The sequence below is a fragment of the Solanum pennellii genome, chromosome 12 (assembly GCF_001406875.1).
Source record: "Solanum pennellii chromosome 12, SPENNV200".
In the NCBI taxonomy this organism is placed as follows: Eukaryota; Viridiplantae; Streptophyta; class Magnoliopsida; order Solanales; family Solanaceae; genus Solanum; species Solanum pennellii.
In genome coordinates this window covers 46,703,918-46,722,450 of record NC_028648.1, presented here as the reverse complement: position 1 = coordinate 46,722,450, position 18,533 = coordinate 46,703,918, and the positions used below count along the sequence as shown (strand labels likewise).

The 18,533-nt window shown below is 36.9% G+C and overlaps 1 protein-coding gene across 1 annotated transcript in view; it reads right to left on the bottom strand.

Annotated features, from left to right (window-relative positions):
• The window catches only part of LOC107006292, a 67,856-nt gene extending 49,887 nt beyond the window's left edge, over positions 1-17,969 (bottom strand). The window contains exons 1-3 of the mRNA XM_027913789.1: positions 17,889-17,969; positions 17,684-17,788; positions 17,034-17,414 (exon numbers count right to left, since the gene is read on the bottom strand). Coding sequence (XP_027769590.1) covers positions 17,034-17,414; positions 17,684-17,788; positions 17,889-17,969 — 567 coding nt within the window. The remainder of the gene's footprint in view (positions 1-17,033; positions 17,415-17,683; positions 17,789-17,888) is intronic.
• Positions 17,970-18,533: the final 564 nt, after the last annotated feature.

The window sequence follows — 18,533 nt, the reverse complement described above, 5'->3', positions numbered from 1 at the left end:
CATCTCCAACCAATTTAGTGATGTGCCAAGTGTCTCGCTCCATCGCCTTCTTTACTTGCCTCAACACCATTGGACTTCTGTAAATTTAGGCGATCACAATCGTTGTCGTGGTCTATTTGACGGTTCACCAGTGGCCCTTTTCCATCACCAAGTTGGCTATTTTCCCCAGGGTTGGCATACTGTAACATTTGGCGAGATGAAGGATCACTCGGCGGTTCGTCGAGTGGTCTTGGTGATCACCGTAATATCCTTCCTTCAACTTTTTCAACTTTTTCACTCCTATTTGCCTGGTAATGTCCTTGCTTGCTCCTTTTCCTTTATTGTTGCAAATCAATACTGTAATATCAATTTAGAGCATAAATTAGGCTTTGAGGACATTAAAACTAGGAATATCAAGCCCTAAATGAGTGAAGATCCCTGACTCATCACTCCCATATGAATGATGTATTTGAATGAAAAGAACATGAGGTTTTATAGAGAGACCCAAACGATAATATCCACTTCGGAAAATTGCCAATATTGTAGCATTGTATATCGTAACACCCCGAATCTATTAGGCTAAACTTGAGCTTTATGTGAGGGTTCTAGAGCTTGACGTGAGGTTTAGAGTCCTTGGAATGACTTCCCGTACTTATAATGAAGGGTTTAGGGTTGAAACATAAAGGCCTGACTCCCCAAGGATCACCCAAGGGTCCTTCAAGAGTCCCTAGAAAACTACCCTATAATCTATCCCAAGGTAGCATACCCACGAGGGTACTCATGCCCCGTAGGGGGTTCCGCACCTAGTGGGTCAAGACCCCAAGATAAATACCTGCAGAACCTCACCCACGCTTCACCCGCAAGGATCATGGGTGGACCCACGACCCATTAGTGTGGTCTCGTCAGTTGAGGCGGCGGGTTGTGTGGGGGCTTAAGTTAGTTAAGTGATTGGTTAAGTAAGTGGTGTCGTTTTATCTTATGCTAGACCAACTATATAAGGACTTCACACTCTTACTTCAGTAATACTGAATCGTTTTTCTAATTCTCCAAAAGAAACCAAATTTCCCTCTAAAAAATCCTCTCTCTTGAAAATTCTAATATTATGAAGGGTCAAAGCTAAGTCAAATTCCTCCATTGTTGCAAGCTTTTGTAAGGATTTATAATGAAGGTATTTTCATTCCTTAATCAATGGATTACTTTCTTCCATGGAGCCCCTTACACTCTCAATTTTAAAGTTAGACATCCCTAAAAGCTACCGTTCGGACTCGAAGTCATGAATTCTTTTTAAAGATGACTCTAATGATTTAATTACTTTAAATTATGACTGAATTTTTGATCTTTTATTATGGTTTTATGATGAAATTTCCCATGAATCCATGATAATCCCCATTGTCTCAATTTATATGTCTCTGATGTGGGTGAATTGTATAGCGATATTTATTATGAGCTTATGCTTGTAGTAGTTCAGTTACTTCAGTAATGTTATTATCCACGTCTATTTTAGTAATCCTAGAGGTGGTTGATTGAATGTGATACTTTATCATTTAAGGGTAAGTATGAGAATTATGTATGGTTATGATGTGGTTGTTGTGTTGTTGAAAGATCTTCCTATACACCTATATATGAATATGATGATTCTAAGGTTGAAAGTCTATTCTCACCTATTGAATCCAGAAGCTATAGCAGGAGTTGTGTTGGATTGAGTGTCAAGACATTTTTCCCATTAATATGAACTTAAGTCAATAATTAAGGTGTAACGACCCAAATCTTTGTTATTTAGATAGGGTAAGGAGGCATAAAAATTATGAACACTGTCCCGCTATAAAGGGAATGATGTAGCTGGTACGGTAGCACTGCAACGACAACTTACTCTGCTAAAGCGGGATTGGCGAGATAGAATGCCAATTTTCAAGAAAACTTTATTTTCCATCTTTCCAAAAATAAGCTATAGATCGTAAATTACCGTAGAAACCTAGAAAAGTTATTTTAAGTTAGGAAAACGAGCAGAGGGAGATTTTTAGCATTAGGATAGCAGAATCTTGTGAAATCTTGGACAAATTCACCATAGCGAATCCAGAGAAGCTGGAAACAAAATCAAAACTCCATATAAATTGCTTGGCTCCCAGGTAGGTTAGGTTTTATACATTGAGTAGTTGTAAATTCATGCTTACCATGTAATATATGAGTTCAACACTATGAGGCATGTGTAGACCCTCGTGCACAAAGTAAATTCCATGGAAATTTGCTATAATTTAATGTTTATGGGGTCAGTGTCATGTTGAGACTTTATCCGGTCGAGGTGCTTATTTGATTTTTGAATGGGTTTCTTTATATGTTATGGTACCGATAAGGTAATGGATTTTGAAATATACTATTTTTTAACGTTGTAGTGATGATTATGATAAAGAGTTGTAGTTAGCTTAAAGAAAACTAGTAACGAAACATAACTAAGATCTAGGATTTGACTTGTGTATTTACGGAAAAAGAAATTGAGGGTACCCATGCGTAATTAAGCATGTGACTAGGTGATGGTTGTGAATCTCTGATGGTGTGATATACACTTATTTTATTTCATTGTGATACTTGTATATGTATGCATGTTTCAATAATAGTCTAAGATGTTGAAACGAGATATGTTCATTATCAATACTAGAAAAGTTTTGCTGAGATGTGTGATCTTGATGTGTTATTGGGATCGGATTGCCATGTTCTGGCATACTAATTTAGAACGGATTGCCATATTTTTGCATACTACTTCGATAGTTGCCATGTTCTGACATAAAATTTTAATTGGATTGCCACGTCCCACCATAAAATTTGGATCGGATCACCACGTTTTGACATGGTAACAGTTTGACTTTGGGTCTGTGAGAGGGCCAAGTACTTGTGATAAAATGCGTACGGTGAAATATGTTATACTCAATATCGTGAGGTGTGTATATGCATCTATATTTTGGGGTTTCTTATTTATGTTTTAATAGAAGTTTAAGGGTGGTAGTGGTCCTTGTAGTATACAATGTGGTTAGTGTATTTAAGCTTTGATCTAATGGAACCGTAAGTATGGTAGTAGTACTTGTAGTATACAACATGGTTAGTATGTTTATGTTATCATTTTTTGGAACCTTAAAGGGGATAGTGGTACTTGTAGTATAAAATGTGACTAGTATGTTTAAGCTATGATCTAGTTGAACCTTAAGGGTGGTAGTGGTACTTGCAGTACACAATGTGGTTAGTATGTTTAAGCTATGATATAATGGAACCTTAAGAGTGATAGTGGTACTTGTAGCATACAATGTGGCTAGCATAGTTAAGCTATGAACTAATGGAGTATAAAGGTTGGTAGGGGTATTTCTAGTATACAAGGAGGTTAGCGTATTTAAATTGTAGCCTCGTAGGAAAATGATAGGTGGTAATTGGAAGTCATTCTAACTAAAGTCTAAGGGTGGAGAAACGAGGGGTCTAGATATGATATTTTATTGTTCAGTTCATATATGATGAGGCGCGCGTTTGGTTGATTGATTATTCCTATCAGTACGTGTAGTTGTACAAATGCTACTCTATCTATGTCTTTTGACATAGTCTGGATGCATTATTGATGATGTTTCCTTAGGTGAAGATGAAGAAGTCCTCCAGCAGCGTTGACTTTTCATTCTGCATGTTGTAAAGTGTGTCATTTATTTAGTATGATCTATCATTCTCTTAGTGGCTCTTGTACTTGTCAGACTAGGTCATTGGAAATTGGTAAACTATTTTTTATAATTTAATAAAGTTGTATTTCAAATTGGTTAGCTCATAAACTTCCTTAGCATGCCTTCATTTTCTTTGAATTCCGCATGGTTTCTAGTTGTTGGGTTATGAGGTTTCTCCAATGTAGGTGTTAGAGTAGTTGCTTGCACGACTCGATGGGTTTGAGTCGTGACATGAGGGTAGTCATGGTATGTTCTTTTATGTTATCATGATCAATGTAAAGAATATGGTACAACTATGTTGTTAAGTATGTTTAATACGAGGACTACGTGTATAATATATGATTAGTTTTGATTTTAGCTTGAAAGGCCTACCTATAAATATTCGACTAACGGTGGAGGTTCCTTCTCTATGAGAATTTTGTGAAGGATGAGATACAAAGACGGTAATAATGATCATGTAAAGGTATAAATGATTACTATGTAGATGGACTAAGATTTATGATGACTAATGCTTACGTTATGTCTATGTTGGAGACTATAATTATGAATATGTTGTTGTCTTTTATGATTATGGTATATGTCTGTTGTTGACTAACCCTTATGTTATGTTCTTATCCTAGATATCATATTTATTACTTTTGTACTAACGCATACTCTTTCCAAAATTCTCATAAAAAGGAAGGGTTCGCCAATTTGAGATCCACCTATGAGGCTAGGTTCTTATTAGGAGAAAGGATTTGAAGATTAGTGAGTCCTCATAGCGTCGAGTATAAAACCATAATTTCCTTTAGGTGTTTCTTTTATGCTTCGACTTTTTTATGGGTTTTGTCTAAAAAATTATTCAAGATGGTTATAGATGATTTCAGAAGAAGTGTTATGTACTTCTGCTTGATGGATAATGATTTAAAATTTCCTTACTTTTCAATTATATTATATCATGATATGCTAAGGAATTATAAAGGACCCCCTTCAGGGTCAAGTATGGTACGTTATATCTAGGCTGTACCCCTGGGTCATGAAAATATTGGGACAAAACACTAGATTATACTTGTTGTTCGATATACGCTTGATTTGCACCAAGTACTCACATCAATGGAGTCACGCTTCGAGCCAATATTCTGGATGCAGCTGACACTTAATAACCATTAATGACCCCAAATGAACCTTGGCCTTTCTAAAACTCTCAGAGGACGACTTGGTCAACAACATATGAACTCAAAAGTAAAACCATACTCAAAATCTCAAAATAGATACTCAGAATATTTTTAACAAAACATTCGATTAGCTAAAAAAGAAAACTCAAGTATAGACATTAACAATGTAAATGAAATAGACTTCTCAAACCTTTACTATGTATAAAGACTCTACTAACATAGATGGGCGTCCGGTCAAGACCACAACATCCTAATTACAAAATTGATAAAGTAACTCAATGTGAAGCCCTCAAAAAAAGCAAAGAGGTCACCAAATCTGCATTATGAAACAATGCAGGTTAAATGACATCAATACATTGAATGTCCGAGAATGTAAGATGAAATCTCAAACATGCATAAGTTTTTACAGGAATTGGGGAAACATACTTACATCATCTCATTTCAATTCCACATAACCTCAACCTCAACTCATTTCAATTCGAAAGCAATGACAATGTGCGGTCTAAATAAAAGCTTTTATAGCAGTAGATAACAACTTAATGTGTTGAAAAATATAATAATAACTTGGTTTGTAAATAAAAATACAAAATATTTAAATTTTTGAGATTCGCGAACAGACAATTATTACTCTGAGTTTTGTGATGAATCAGTATCTCGCTCATGCATCCAGAATTGTCCTGCACTTTTCCGGAGTATAAGACATCGTCCTCTATGTGGATCCAATAATGTATGCTTAAAAATAAATAAGGAATAATCTAAATAGTATGACCCTTTCTACCCACGTTTACTACATGGTTTATGAGGACTTAAAGGTGTATGAACTCACCTATATAACGGTTATCAATACTAATCTAAAAAATATGCTCAGCTCATATGGTTAAAAATATTTTCTCATCGTCAAACCTTGATATTATAACTTAAAATATTCTCTTAAAAGATATTTATACTCAAACTCATGAACTCATCAGAAATTTGGGTTTCCTTATTTTAAATGTGAAACATTAACTCTTGGGAATACAAAGTTCTCATAAATTCGTTTTGAAAAACGCAATTCTACAGATCCATATACTCAAGTCTTAAAACAAGTTATAAGAGTTTGCAAAAGACTTAATAACTCTTTAGAACTCTCAAGACTTTAGTCGTAGTTCAACCTTGAAATTGAATTATGAATTTAAGGGTTATAAATTCATGTTATGAAGGATTTATATATATTTAGATGTAGATTAGAATAGTTAGAAAAATAAAATAGTGAAGGTATACTTTAAAAGAACTCAGACGGAGGAAACGACTAAAAAAAGGTCGAAACTTCAGAGGGAACTGTATGGTGCACTTTTGGCACGGTGCGCCAACATCCTGCCTTGGAAACCCGATGGAATTTATTTCTCATTTTTTTACCTTAATTTGCCTAGAATCGATTGTTTTCCTCAGATTTTCCTCATATTTAATGACCTTATGCAAGTACATAAGAATCTAAAACCACGTTTAACTATAGAAATCCTCACATCAATGTTCATCAAACTTCATAAACAAAGCAATAAGAATAAAATCTCAAGAAAAAAAGTGGATGAAATTTAAATGTTCAGCGTGTTGGTAAATGACCCCAGTACTATGAAAACTTACATATCTCTATTTAGAGAAATGAATCCTAAATTCGCAAAATAATCTTGATTGTTCTTCCTTTTCCCCTCTTTTTAAATTTTTAAATATCTCCTAAAGCCCTAAGCGTAATTTAGGATTATGAAAACTAAATCAAGTAAGTACAAACCCCTAAATTATTAAAAAAAAATGTTTGAAGCTGAAGGGGTAAGGAAAAGACCAAAATAACCCTCATAAATTCAGATTACTTCCCTTAACTAGATAGGTTGACTTTAAAACAGTGTATCTCCCTCTTCCGAACTAGAAATTTTTTCTTAAAAATTCGGCGGCATTGGAATAAAGATACAACGACCTTTCATTTGGTATCTAATAGGTCACCTAACCCATTTTGTAATGAAAGTTATGGTCGTTTGATGTTGACCCAAACTCATAACTTAAGTTTAACTTGCAAAATTCTTGATTAGGCTCTTTCAAAATTTAGCTCTCACTAAGGTGTGATATTACAATATCTACACCTTGGTAACATTCGTTCTCGAATAAGATTACTCTAAGTAATAATGAGGGTGGAACTATCTACACCCAACTCAAACACCCTATAAAAAGGAATTAAAATTAAACATTTCAACTTAAAGGCTACTAAGAAAAGAATTAGTACCTTGTTTGACGCTCCTCCGAAAGCAAAGAGATGTGGGTATCTCTTTTTCATATCCTCCTCAGCCTCCCAAGTAGCCTCCTCAACAAAATGTTTCCTCAATAAGACATTGACTGATGCGACCTCCTTGGTCCTCAACTCGCGAACCTGACAACCTAGGATCTGAACAAGTACATCCTCATAAGATAGGTTGTCCTTAGTACCAATATTTTCAGTCAGTACTATACTTTAATGAATGTCGATACACTTCTTCAACATTGACATGTGAAACACTAGAGAGATTGTTGCTAACACTGGGGGTAGTTCCAATTCATAAGCTACATTTCCAATTATCTTGTATATCCTATAGGACCAATATACAGGGAAAAAAGATTCCTCTTCTTACAAAATCTCATAACACTCTTCATGGGTGAAACCTTCAAAATAAACCCAATCATCCACCTGGAAATCTAAGAATCCTCTCCTAAAATCATGACAATACACTATTTTTAACCTCTCATGAATAATATTACTTTCTTCATATCTTGATGAACTATGTCTGGTCCAATCGAACAAGCTTCACCAACCTCAGACCATCTAATAGAAGATCTGTTTCTTCTCCCACAAAGAGCATCATAAAGAGTCATTTGAAAGATAGAGTGATAACTGTTTTTATCCAAAAACTTTATGAGAGGTCATTGATCATCCCAATTACCTTTTAAATCAATCAAACAATCCCCCAATATCAGTTTGACGATGGAAAACAATACTCAAGGTTTCCTTGGAACACAAACCGTTTTGGAAAGACTAGTAAAATTTAGTAGGCAATTGCACACCCTTATATGAAATGATTGACACTGGAACTCCATGAAGTCTAACCAACTCTTTAATATATAACATGGAATAATCCTCTGCTCAATAGGTTGTATTTACCTGCAAAAATTGCATTGATTTAGTAATCTGATCTACAATCACCCAAATAGAATCATTTTTCCTGCAAGACCGTGGCAAAACAAGTGGTGAAATCCAAATTGATCATCTCCCGCTTCCATTTCAGATTATCTATATTCTATGACATACCACGGGCCTGTGGTGCTTTACCTTACCTTGTTTAAAATTCAGGCATTTACCAACGAATTCTGCAAAACATTTCTTCATGCTATTTCACAAACAAAATTCTCTGAAATCGTGAAACGTTTTTTTTTAACAAGGGTGAATCAAATATCAGTATCTATGAGGCTTTTTCATGATCCTCTATTGGATTTCTTCCACCTTTGGTACAGAAAATCTACCTTGATACCTCAACACATCATCTCCCCCTTGTTAAAAGCCATCATTTTTTGCGTATGAACAATTGGCATAAAATCAAGCATAATTGGATCTTTCTATTGGTTCTTTCAATTAAGAAACTATTGATAATTCACCCCTATTCATAATCACTACTGATTGAAATACAAAAAACAGACTCAGAAGTGTGAATGTTTGTGCACGTCCTTGGCTAATTTCTTCTTTTCTTTCACAACAAGGGTTGTACTTCCGATAGATAACATTCTCAATTCATCAGCAACAACATTAGCCTTTCTGGGTGGTATAGAATAGTAATGTCAAAATCCTTGAGTAAATCCAACTATCTTCTCTATATGAGATTAAGCTCTTTTTAACTAAACACAAACTAAAGAGTCTTATGATCGGTGAACATATTTGTTTGAACACCATAAATATATCAGTGCTATAAACTCTAGATCATGAGTTGGGTAATTCCTCTTTTGAATCTTAAAAGTTTTCTTGAAGCATAAGATGTAAATTTGCCATTATGAATCAATACACAACTCAGTCCAACTTTTCACGCATCACAATATACCATAAGTCCTTGTGTACCCTCTGGGAAGGTGAACTGTAGGGCAGTAGTCAACCTAATTTTTGATTCCAGAATTCTCTTCACACAATCTTCAAAATATTGAAACTTTGATGTTTTCTAAGTCAACTTACTCAATAGAGATGAAATATATATAGAAAACCCTCGACAAACCTCCTATAGTAACAAGCCAATCCCAATAAACTATTAATATAAGTCAGAGATATGGGTGTGGGCGATTTCTTCACTATAACGACCCTAAAAATGAAATAGTGAAACTAGAGCGCAGCGTGTGTGCATTTGAGTTTAGTGTGACATTTGGCGGTGTTTGATGTTGTTTTATGTTATCCCAATCCATAGTTGATGTTTTTAATGGTGAGAAGTCAAGGTAATACCTCCCAAGGACCACCCAAAGGGTCCTTAAGGAGGACCCTAAGTTTAAACCCGAAGACCACAATGGAAAATACCAAGTTGGTAGAAACTTGTGAACCACATATAGTAGATTGATCATCGGCTCGTGGTCTTTCTCCATGGGTCGAGGACCCAAAAACTATGACACAGAACCTAATTATGGATGCACAACACGAGGCATCAACCTATCCATAGTCCGTGCATGCGTAGCGAACGTTTGACAGCTAGTTTATTGTGTGGTCTCGACCAAGCTAGGGTTGAGTGAATTCACCCAAGTACTATTATGTGTATCAATGATTAATTTAGATATTTTAATAGTATAAAATGTGTTAAAACCTACTTTAGACTTAATTATGTTCAAAACCCCAAAGTTAGAAACCTCTCTTCTCGGAAACACTCTATCAAGGAAGCTCCATTAGAAGTGAAGAACTCAAGGTTCCAATTCTTCAAGTTTCAAGGGATTTTCGTGGAATCTTTAGTATAAGGAACGCCATTCCTTCATCTAGGGATGTAATCCATCCCTAGAGTAAATTTCCAATGTATTCAAGTTTAAGAGAAACACCAATTTTTCTTAATGTCGTAGGTTCCTCCAACAAATGATTTCGAAGTATTTTTGATGGCATTGTATGATTGAATTAGTATTTTATTGATGATTTAAGATGAAAATATCAATGAACCCATGATTCCTCTAAACTGTTAATTATTCCTTTAAGAAATAGGTTATTTATAATAAAAAAAAATGTTGATGAATTAGGCCTAAATTGATTTAAATTATTGTATTGTATCATCATGTATGTGTAATCATGGATAGTTATTGTTGTCTTGATGCACTGAAGTATTGGTGTGTTGGTGAGTTGAGATTTAAGGCCTTGAAGGAAAATTGTGATCAATCTCTTGTTGAATTAGAGTTGTGAATCTGATGTTGATCCACTTGAAAAGTGGAGGTGCTTATTTACTAGATATGTGAATGTGAATTTAATGAAGTTAAAGGGGTCAAGTCTTGAAGTATATATACATGTGATTTCAATAATAGAATGGTCATCTTGCACGGAATGTCAAGGTGTTGTGAATAAAAGTATATTCTCACATACACACACACACTCACGAATGAATAATGAATGCAGTTCTATACAACTGTCAATGAAGAAGTGTTAATTGAAAGGATTTTCTTAATTGTTCACTAATCAATGAAGTTGTGGTTGGAGATGGTTGACCTCGCGCAAGTTGAGACATTATCTAGTAAAAATCTCTGTATCCCTTTTCAATAAATAAATGTGGGATTTAAGATGGATGCTCATAAGATAGTCGAGGCTGGGTGTCTAGTAACAATCTCAATGTATCTTTAGCTTCCCAATGAATGAATGGATATAGGGTTGGGATGATACACATACGTTAGTTGAGGTAGTTATTTAGTAGCAATCGCTATCCCTTTTAATGAATGGTGAGTTTTAGATAGATACCCATATGTTAGTTGAGGTGTGGTATCTAGTAGCAATATCGTATCCCATAATGAGCAAATGTAATGAATGTGAAATACTCAGTAGGGAATAATTCTAACAACCAAGTGGATACTGATATGAGATGGAAAACCTCACGTGAGTTGAGACGAGGTTTCTAGTGGTAATCACTTGAGATAGATGCCCTCACATTTAGGCGGGGTATCTTGTAGAAATCTCCCTATTCTCACAACTATGTGCCCACATAAGTCTATATATTGTAGGTCCACTTAAGCTAAAGAATGACCCTACATTAGGCAGGTATACCTTATCAAGTAAGGGTGACACTGACATTGCATGATTTGAGCGCATGGTCTATGATTAATAGTTTGCCCTCACAAAGAATGTTAATGAACTATATCTTCTTAAGTATGCATTACTTAGTGTGGCTGGTGGAATGGGACGTCATCTAGGCATTACACAAGTAGGCATATGAGAGAGATCATAGTGTGTTCCTTATAATGATAATTAAATGAATGGGCTCTTATAATTATCCTTTAATGATGTTGATCTAAAGTCTAATGAATAAATGTGTTCCTAATTTAATGAAAGCTAATGAATAATGTTTACTCTTAAATTCTTATGTTCTTAATGTAAAGATGCATTCTATACTTGGATTGTATCATGAGATACTTTATTTTCACGAATTATTGTGTATGAATGTGCCTTTTCTATGATGATTTCAAGGAAGTACTTAGTGTGAGTAGTAGTATGAGATGATACTTGCACATTTCACAAGTATGACTTAGAGTCGTCTTAGATATTGGTCTTAATGTGATTCGTGTGATGTTTATTTCTCTTAATTTTTTGTTGTGTAAAGTTAACAGATGGATAGTAAGTTCACTTTTGGTAAATTTAAAATGGTATATATAGACATATATAATTGAGTTCAAAAGTGAAAGATGTGACTTGTATGTTTGTTGTGAGTTATATTATGCCTCTATTGTTAAATGTTCATGAAGTTTTACCAAATGGCATAAAAACATGAGTTTCAACAAAATGCCTATTTTAGAATACTTTTTCATGGTCATCATACTTACTTCTTAATTGTTCGAACACCATCTTCTTCATGTTTTTACTACTAGTGTAGGTTGTTGTAACTAGTGGATTCTCGAGATGAAGGCTTGCATTTCTATTCCTTCAAGACATGGTATGTCCTCAAGGATTCGAGGACAAAGAACTCTTATATTTATTTTTTTATGTAATAGACATTTAGTAGTTTCTTTTTCAATTGTAAAGGGTCGTGTCCCCTATGATGTTATGAGATTGTGTCTAAGATTTCCATGTTATACTTTAGTATTTCGCTGCTTTATAAATGAGTTTTTGATTATTGGTTTTATTGAAAAAAGTTTTAATTCTGCACTATTTTTATTATCTATGTGATGAATGAACGCTAAGAGGCTTGTACCAGACCCCTTCACAGTTAAGTACACTGTGTTACGACTAGGGGGTGCTCTCGGATCGTGACATGAAATCCCTCGATATTCCAAGTGTCAAATCGGATCCCATCAATAGAAAAAATCACGCCTACAAACTCCATATAATCAAGCAAATCTCACATTTAGATAATTCAACATTCAAATCCCTATCCCAGAGGGTTTCGAGAACCACCCTAAGATGGCTAGTATGCTCTTCACCATTCCTCGAATAAATTATAATTCCATCGCTGAATACCGTAATGAACATATCAAGATAATGCTTAAACAATTTATTCATAAAAATCACAAAAGTTGCATGGAGCATTAGTCAAACCAAATGACATGATAAGAAATTCATAATGACGGTAAGGGGTACTGAAAGTTGTCTTAGGGATTTCACTTTCTCTTACACTCCACTGATGATAACCTGATCTGAACATATCTTAAAAAACAAGTGGCACCCTAATGTTGATCAAGAGGACCATCAATCGTCGAAAAGGATACTTACTCTTTATAGTGACCTTTTTCAATTGGTGGTGATCAATCACTACACAATTTTCGGCCTACAGCAACACCACATAAGTGTAGCCTAACCTAGCGCTACACTTTTGGACATTCAGCAACACTTTTTAGGGGCTGCCCAAAAGAGGCGTAACCTTTGACATTAGGCAACACTTTTTAAATGTTGACATCTTTGGCAACACTTATAAAGCGTAGCCAAATAGGTATAAGGGCACGCTTTGAAGACGTGCATTAGCAACACCTATTTTTTGTTAGACTACACTTAAAAGCGTTGCCTTTTCAGATTTATTGGTCACACTTAAAAAGTGTTGCCTTTTATTGGTCATCTATTGCAACATTTATAAAGTGTAACTTTATATCTCATCTATTGCAACACTTATAAGGTGTTACTTTATATGTCAGCTATAGCAACACTTATAAATTGTTACTTTATATCTCATCTATAGCAACACTTATAAAGTGTTGATTTTATATCTCATCTAGAGCAACACTTACAAAGTGTAACTTTATATCTACCTAAAGCAACACTTACAAAGTGTAACTTCAACATTTATAAGCCTACATGTAGCACAAATATATATAATATATTTACATACATACAAGTGACCTAAAACACAAAATGAACTAATTAATCATTAAATTGAAGCTAAATATTTCAAATAAACTTCGAGAAATATTTCATGTACAACCAAAACATAGAAAGTGATTGCTTAAAGATCTCTAATATCAACAAGTTCCAAAAACGCAAAAGTGTCATTGAAACGTATATGACAACAATACAAAAATTTCTCATATTTTGCCACAATGGATAGAGTTTACTTCTTGCCAAATTCAAATTCAATTACCTGCATTTTCTTGCACATTTAAAATAAAATTATAAGTTTGTGAATTAATTGTGGAAGTGCATAATCAGAGAGAATTCACTGTAAGACAACCAATCCAAATCTAAATACAATTTCAATGTAAAAATTACACATTTTAAGGACTACAACATTTGTGCAGTCTTCTGTTGTTAGCTCTCGAAAATTAAACTTCAAAAGATTAATTTGTGCAGTCTTCTGTTGTAAACTTCAATGTAAAAATTACACACAAGTAGTTCAAACAAACCAGTGATGACCACTGGAAACAAGGTTCATAACATAGTTTAGAAGTGTCCACAAAGATCAATACATAACAACATGACATGATATTTTAAAAAAACTGCAGCATAGTGCAGCTGCTGAATGAAGATGGGGAAGTCTGACTAAGTGTGGGGTTACAGAGACCACGACGGTCCGTCGTGACTATGACGGTCCGTCCTGCAGGTTCGTCATGAAGTTCAGAGAAGTAATCCCTGTACCCATATTCGAAGAGTTTAACTAAGTGTGGGGGTACGGAGTCCACGACGGTCCGTCGTGACTGTGATGGTCCGTCCTTCAGGTTCATCATGAAGTTCAGAGAAGTAATCCCAGTACCCATATTCCAAGAGTTCAAGTGTTTTGGAACGGAGACCCTCGACGGACCGTCGTGGACTCTGTAACCCCACACTTAGACTTCACCGTCTTCCTTCAGCAGCTGCACTACGCTGCCACCGACGGACCGTCACAGACACGACGGTCCGTCGGGGGTCTTCGTTCCAAAACACTTAAACTCTTGGACTATGGGTACTGGGATTACTGGATTACTTCTCTGAACTTCATGATGAACCTGCAGGACGGCCCATCACAGTCACGACGGACCGTCGTGGACTCTGTAACCCCACACTTAGACTTCACCGTCTTCCTTCAGCAGCTGCACTACGCTGCCACCGACGGACCGTCACAGACACGACGGTCCGTCGGGGGTCTTCGTTCCAAAACACTTAAACTCTTGGACTATGGGTACTGGGATTACTGGATTACTTCTCTGAACTTCATGATGAACCTGCAGGACGGCCCATCACAGTCACGACGGACCGTCGTGGACTCTGTAACCCCACACTTAGACTTCACCGTCTTCCTTCAGCAGCTGCACTACGCTGCCACCGACGGACCGTCACAGACACGACGGTCCGTCGGGGGTCTTCGTTCCAAAACACTTAAACTCTTGGACTATGGGTACTGGGATTACTGGATTACTTCTCTGAACTTCATGATGAACCTGCAGGACGGCCCATCACAGTCACGACGGACCGTCGTGGACTCTGTAACCCCACACTTAGACTTCACCGTCTTCCTTCAGCAGCTGCACTACGCTGCCACCGACGGACCGTCACAGACACGACGGTCCGTCGGGGGTCTTCGTTCCAAAACACTTAAACTCTTGGACTATGGGTACTGGGATTACTGGATTACTTCTCTGAACTTCATGATGAACCTGCAGGACGGCCCATCACAGTCACGACGGACCGTCGTGGACTCTGTAACCCCACACTTAGACTTCACCGTCTTCCTTCAGCAGCTGCACTACGCTGCCACCGACGGACCGTCACAGACACGACGGTCCGTCGGGGGTCTTCGTTCCAAAACACTTAAACTCTTGGACTATGGGTACTGGGATTACTGGATTACTTCTCTGAACTTCATGATGAACCTGCAGGACGGCCCATCACAGTCACGACGGACCGTCGTGGACTCTGTAACCCCACACTTAGACTTCACCGTCTTCCTTCAGCAGCTGCACTACGCTGCCACCGACGGACCGTCACAGACACGACGGTCCGTCGGGGGTCTTCGTTCCAAAACACTTAAACTCTTGGACTATGGGTACTGGGATTACTGGATTACTTCTCTGAACTTCATGATGAACCTGCAGGACGGCCCATCACAGTCACGACGGACCGTCGTGGACTCTGTAACCCCACACTTAGACTTCACCGTCTTCCTTCAGCAGCTGCACTACGCTGCCACCGACGGACCGTCACAGACACGACGGTCCGTCGGGGGTCTTCGTTCCAAAACACTTAAACTCTTGGACTATGGGTACTGGGATTACTGGATTACTTCTCTGAACTTCATGATGAACCTGCAGGACGGCCCATCACAGTCACGACGGACCGTCGTGGACTCTGTAACCCCACACTTAGACTTCACCGTCTTCCTTCAGCAGCTGCACTACGCTGCCACCGACGGACCGTCACAGACACGACGGTCCGTCGGGGGTCTTCGTTCCAAAACACTTAAACTCTTGGACTATGGGTACTGGGATTACTGGATTACTTCTCTGAACTTCATGATGAACCTGCAGGACGGCCCATCACAGTCACGACGGACCGTCGTGGACTCTGTAACCCCACACTTAGACTTCACCGTCTTCCTTCAGCAGCTGCACTACGCTGCCACCGACGGACCGTCACAGACACGACGGTCCGTCGGGGGTCTTCGTTCCAAAACACTTAAACTCTTGGACTATGGGTACTGGGATTACTGGATTACTTCTCTGAACTTCATGATGAACCTGCAGGACGGCCCATCACAGTCACGACGGACCGTCGTGGACTCTGTAACCCCACACTTAGACTTCACCGTCTTCCTTCAGCAGCTGCACTACGCTGCCACCGACGGACCGTCACAGACACGACGGTCCGTCGTGACTATGACGGTCCGTCCTGCAGGTTCGTCATGAAGTTCAGAGAAGTAATCCAGTAATCCCAGTACCCATATTCCAAAAGAAGTAATCTCTAGGGCAAGGTTCATCACCAGACAGTGAACAAAAATGACACAAACAAAAAATACAGACAAGAGAAATGTTTAGTAAGAAGAGAAGGAATGCTATAAAAAGACTCAAACAAAATCTTAAACAAGGTAAAGATTTAACAAACAGTGAACAAAAAATAGAGGACTAGGCTGCAAGAAAATCCCCTGCAGATTTTTCTTTCCAATTTTCTCTGCCTTGTCTGTAGTTTAAACAAGTAACCATTAAGGATCTATCAAACATAATAAATCTACCCACAAGATCTTCTATTAATGGTCAAGCTCTAGATGGTTTCTCTACCCTACAAAGTTAAAGGTTTGCAAACCATTAAATTCTATACTAATAACAATAGTATTATAATTGTCTAGCATGTAGACATTTTAATCACAGGCTGCAACACATTAATGTGTTAGCCACAGACTCCTCAATTGCACAATACTAAAAGAACAGTTATTCAACTAACGATTCGAATGCTTAAACCAAAAACAAAAACATTCTTAACAGTTATAAATTGGTGGACTAAACTTAGACAAGTAAAAATAAGTTTTGAATTTCATTACCAAGAACACCAACTAAACTAGAAGAAAAACAATATTGGCACTATTAACAGAGAATTTGAAATACAAAATACCTTTTGAAGAACCGAATCTTGAGCTGACCCCGAAGAAAATGGAGGATTTGTGCCTCTTACAGCTTGTGCACTACTTGCATCAATAGGTGAAGCAAGGTTAGATCCAACACACCCTCGTATATCTTGAAAATTCAATCCAGGGTTGTTTTGCAGCAATTGAGTGAATAAATGTCGCATTTCTTCTCTCAATTCTTCATTTAGAGAAGTGATTTCATCGGCATGCTTTTGTTTTAAATTATTAATTTCCTCATCTTTCTTCAAAGAACTTGTTGTCACTGATCTACCATAGCACCTAACTCGACCAGGCTGCTCCTTTCCAAACACTGCCCTAAATGCATCATCAGCTGTTTCCCCAGAATTTTGGCGATTTTGAAGTTTAGCCTATTGAATAAAATTTGCATCCGTAGTGAATTGTAACTACTATTTAATTTCCGATCCTATGATAGCGATCAAGCATTAAAACATTATGAAAACTTTTCGTATAAAATAATTAAACAATGTCGACCAATAATTGATATCTCCTCGGACTTCCACAAGAAGAAGAAGAAGAAGAAGGCATACGTGATTAAAATTTAATGTAGTCAAACTCCCCACAATATAAATGTTAAGTCTGAATAAAGTTCACTAATAATACTCTTTGAAAAACTTACTATTGCAATTTGGGTATTAGCCTGGATTTCCTTTCCCGTCTTGGTACGAGTTGCAATAAATATTTCAGGCTTTGATGGTTCTTCGTTGTTGTCTTTGGCTGCACGCTACAGATTATATCAAAAGAAATTTAAAAAATCAGTAAGTTCTTATAAAGTACAAAAAAATGAAAATCAAATTTTGTATGAAATGTCAGCTAAGTATTACCAATGCCACGCGTTCTCTAGCAAAATTAATAGGTCCCATTCGAAGCCTCCACTTTTGTTTTTTCCTGTTCTGAGAATTCATCTCGAATATAGCCTATTGTTAAAAACAAAGAGATAATTGAATTGATATGTATAAAAAGAATAGATATGACACAAAATTAGTCGATGAGTGGAAATGCACCATTTTAACCTTACTTGAACAGTTGGGTGTTTCCAATACTCGATCAACTGGCGGAATTGATTATGTGGAATGCCATCAGGACATTTTGCTAGCATATCCTCAAGGGTACTGTTTTTATCAAAAAAATTCTTTTTAATTTTTTTCTTGTGTCGCCTCCAAGCATCACGAAGACCAGTCATCACCCACTTCTTTCCTTCTACTTGAAGTAGAAATTTGGACTATGCGAAATAAAATATATTTAGTTTCAGTAAGTTAAAAAAAATATGAATTCTCAAGAGTGGTTGTTTTTACATTGACGTATTCCCACATGCGTTATTTAGTATCATTTGGCACCACATGCCAACTAGTGTACATCAAGCTGATGAATCTAGGATTCCTTGCAATTCTTCCTATAGAGTTGCTTAATTGTGACACTATCTTATTAGTTGGTCCCACCGCTTGTCCATTATCAAATGTCACCTCCTT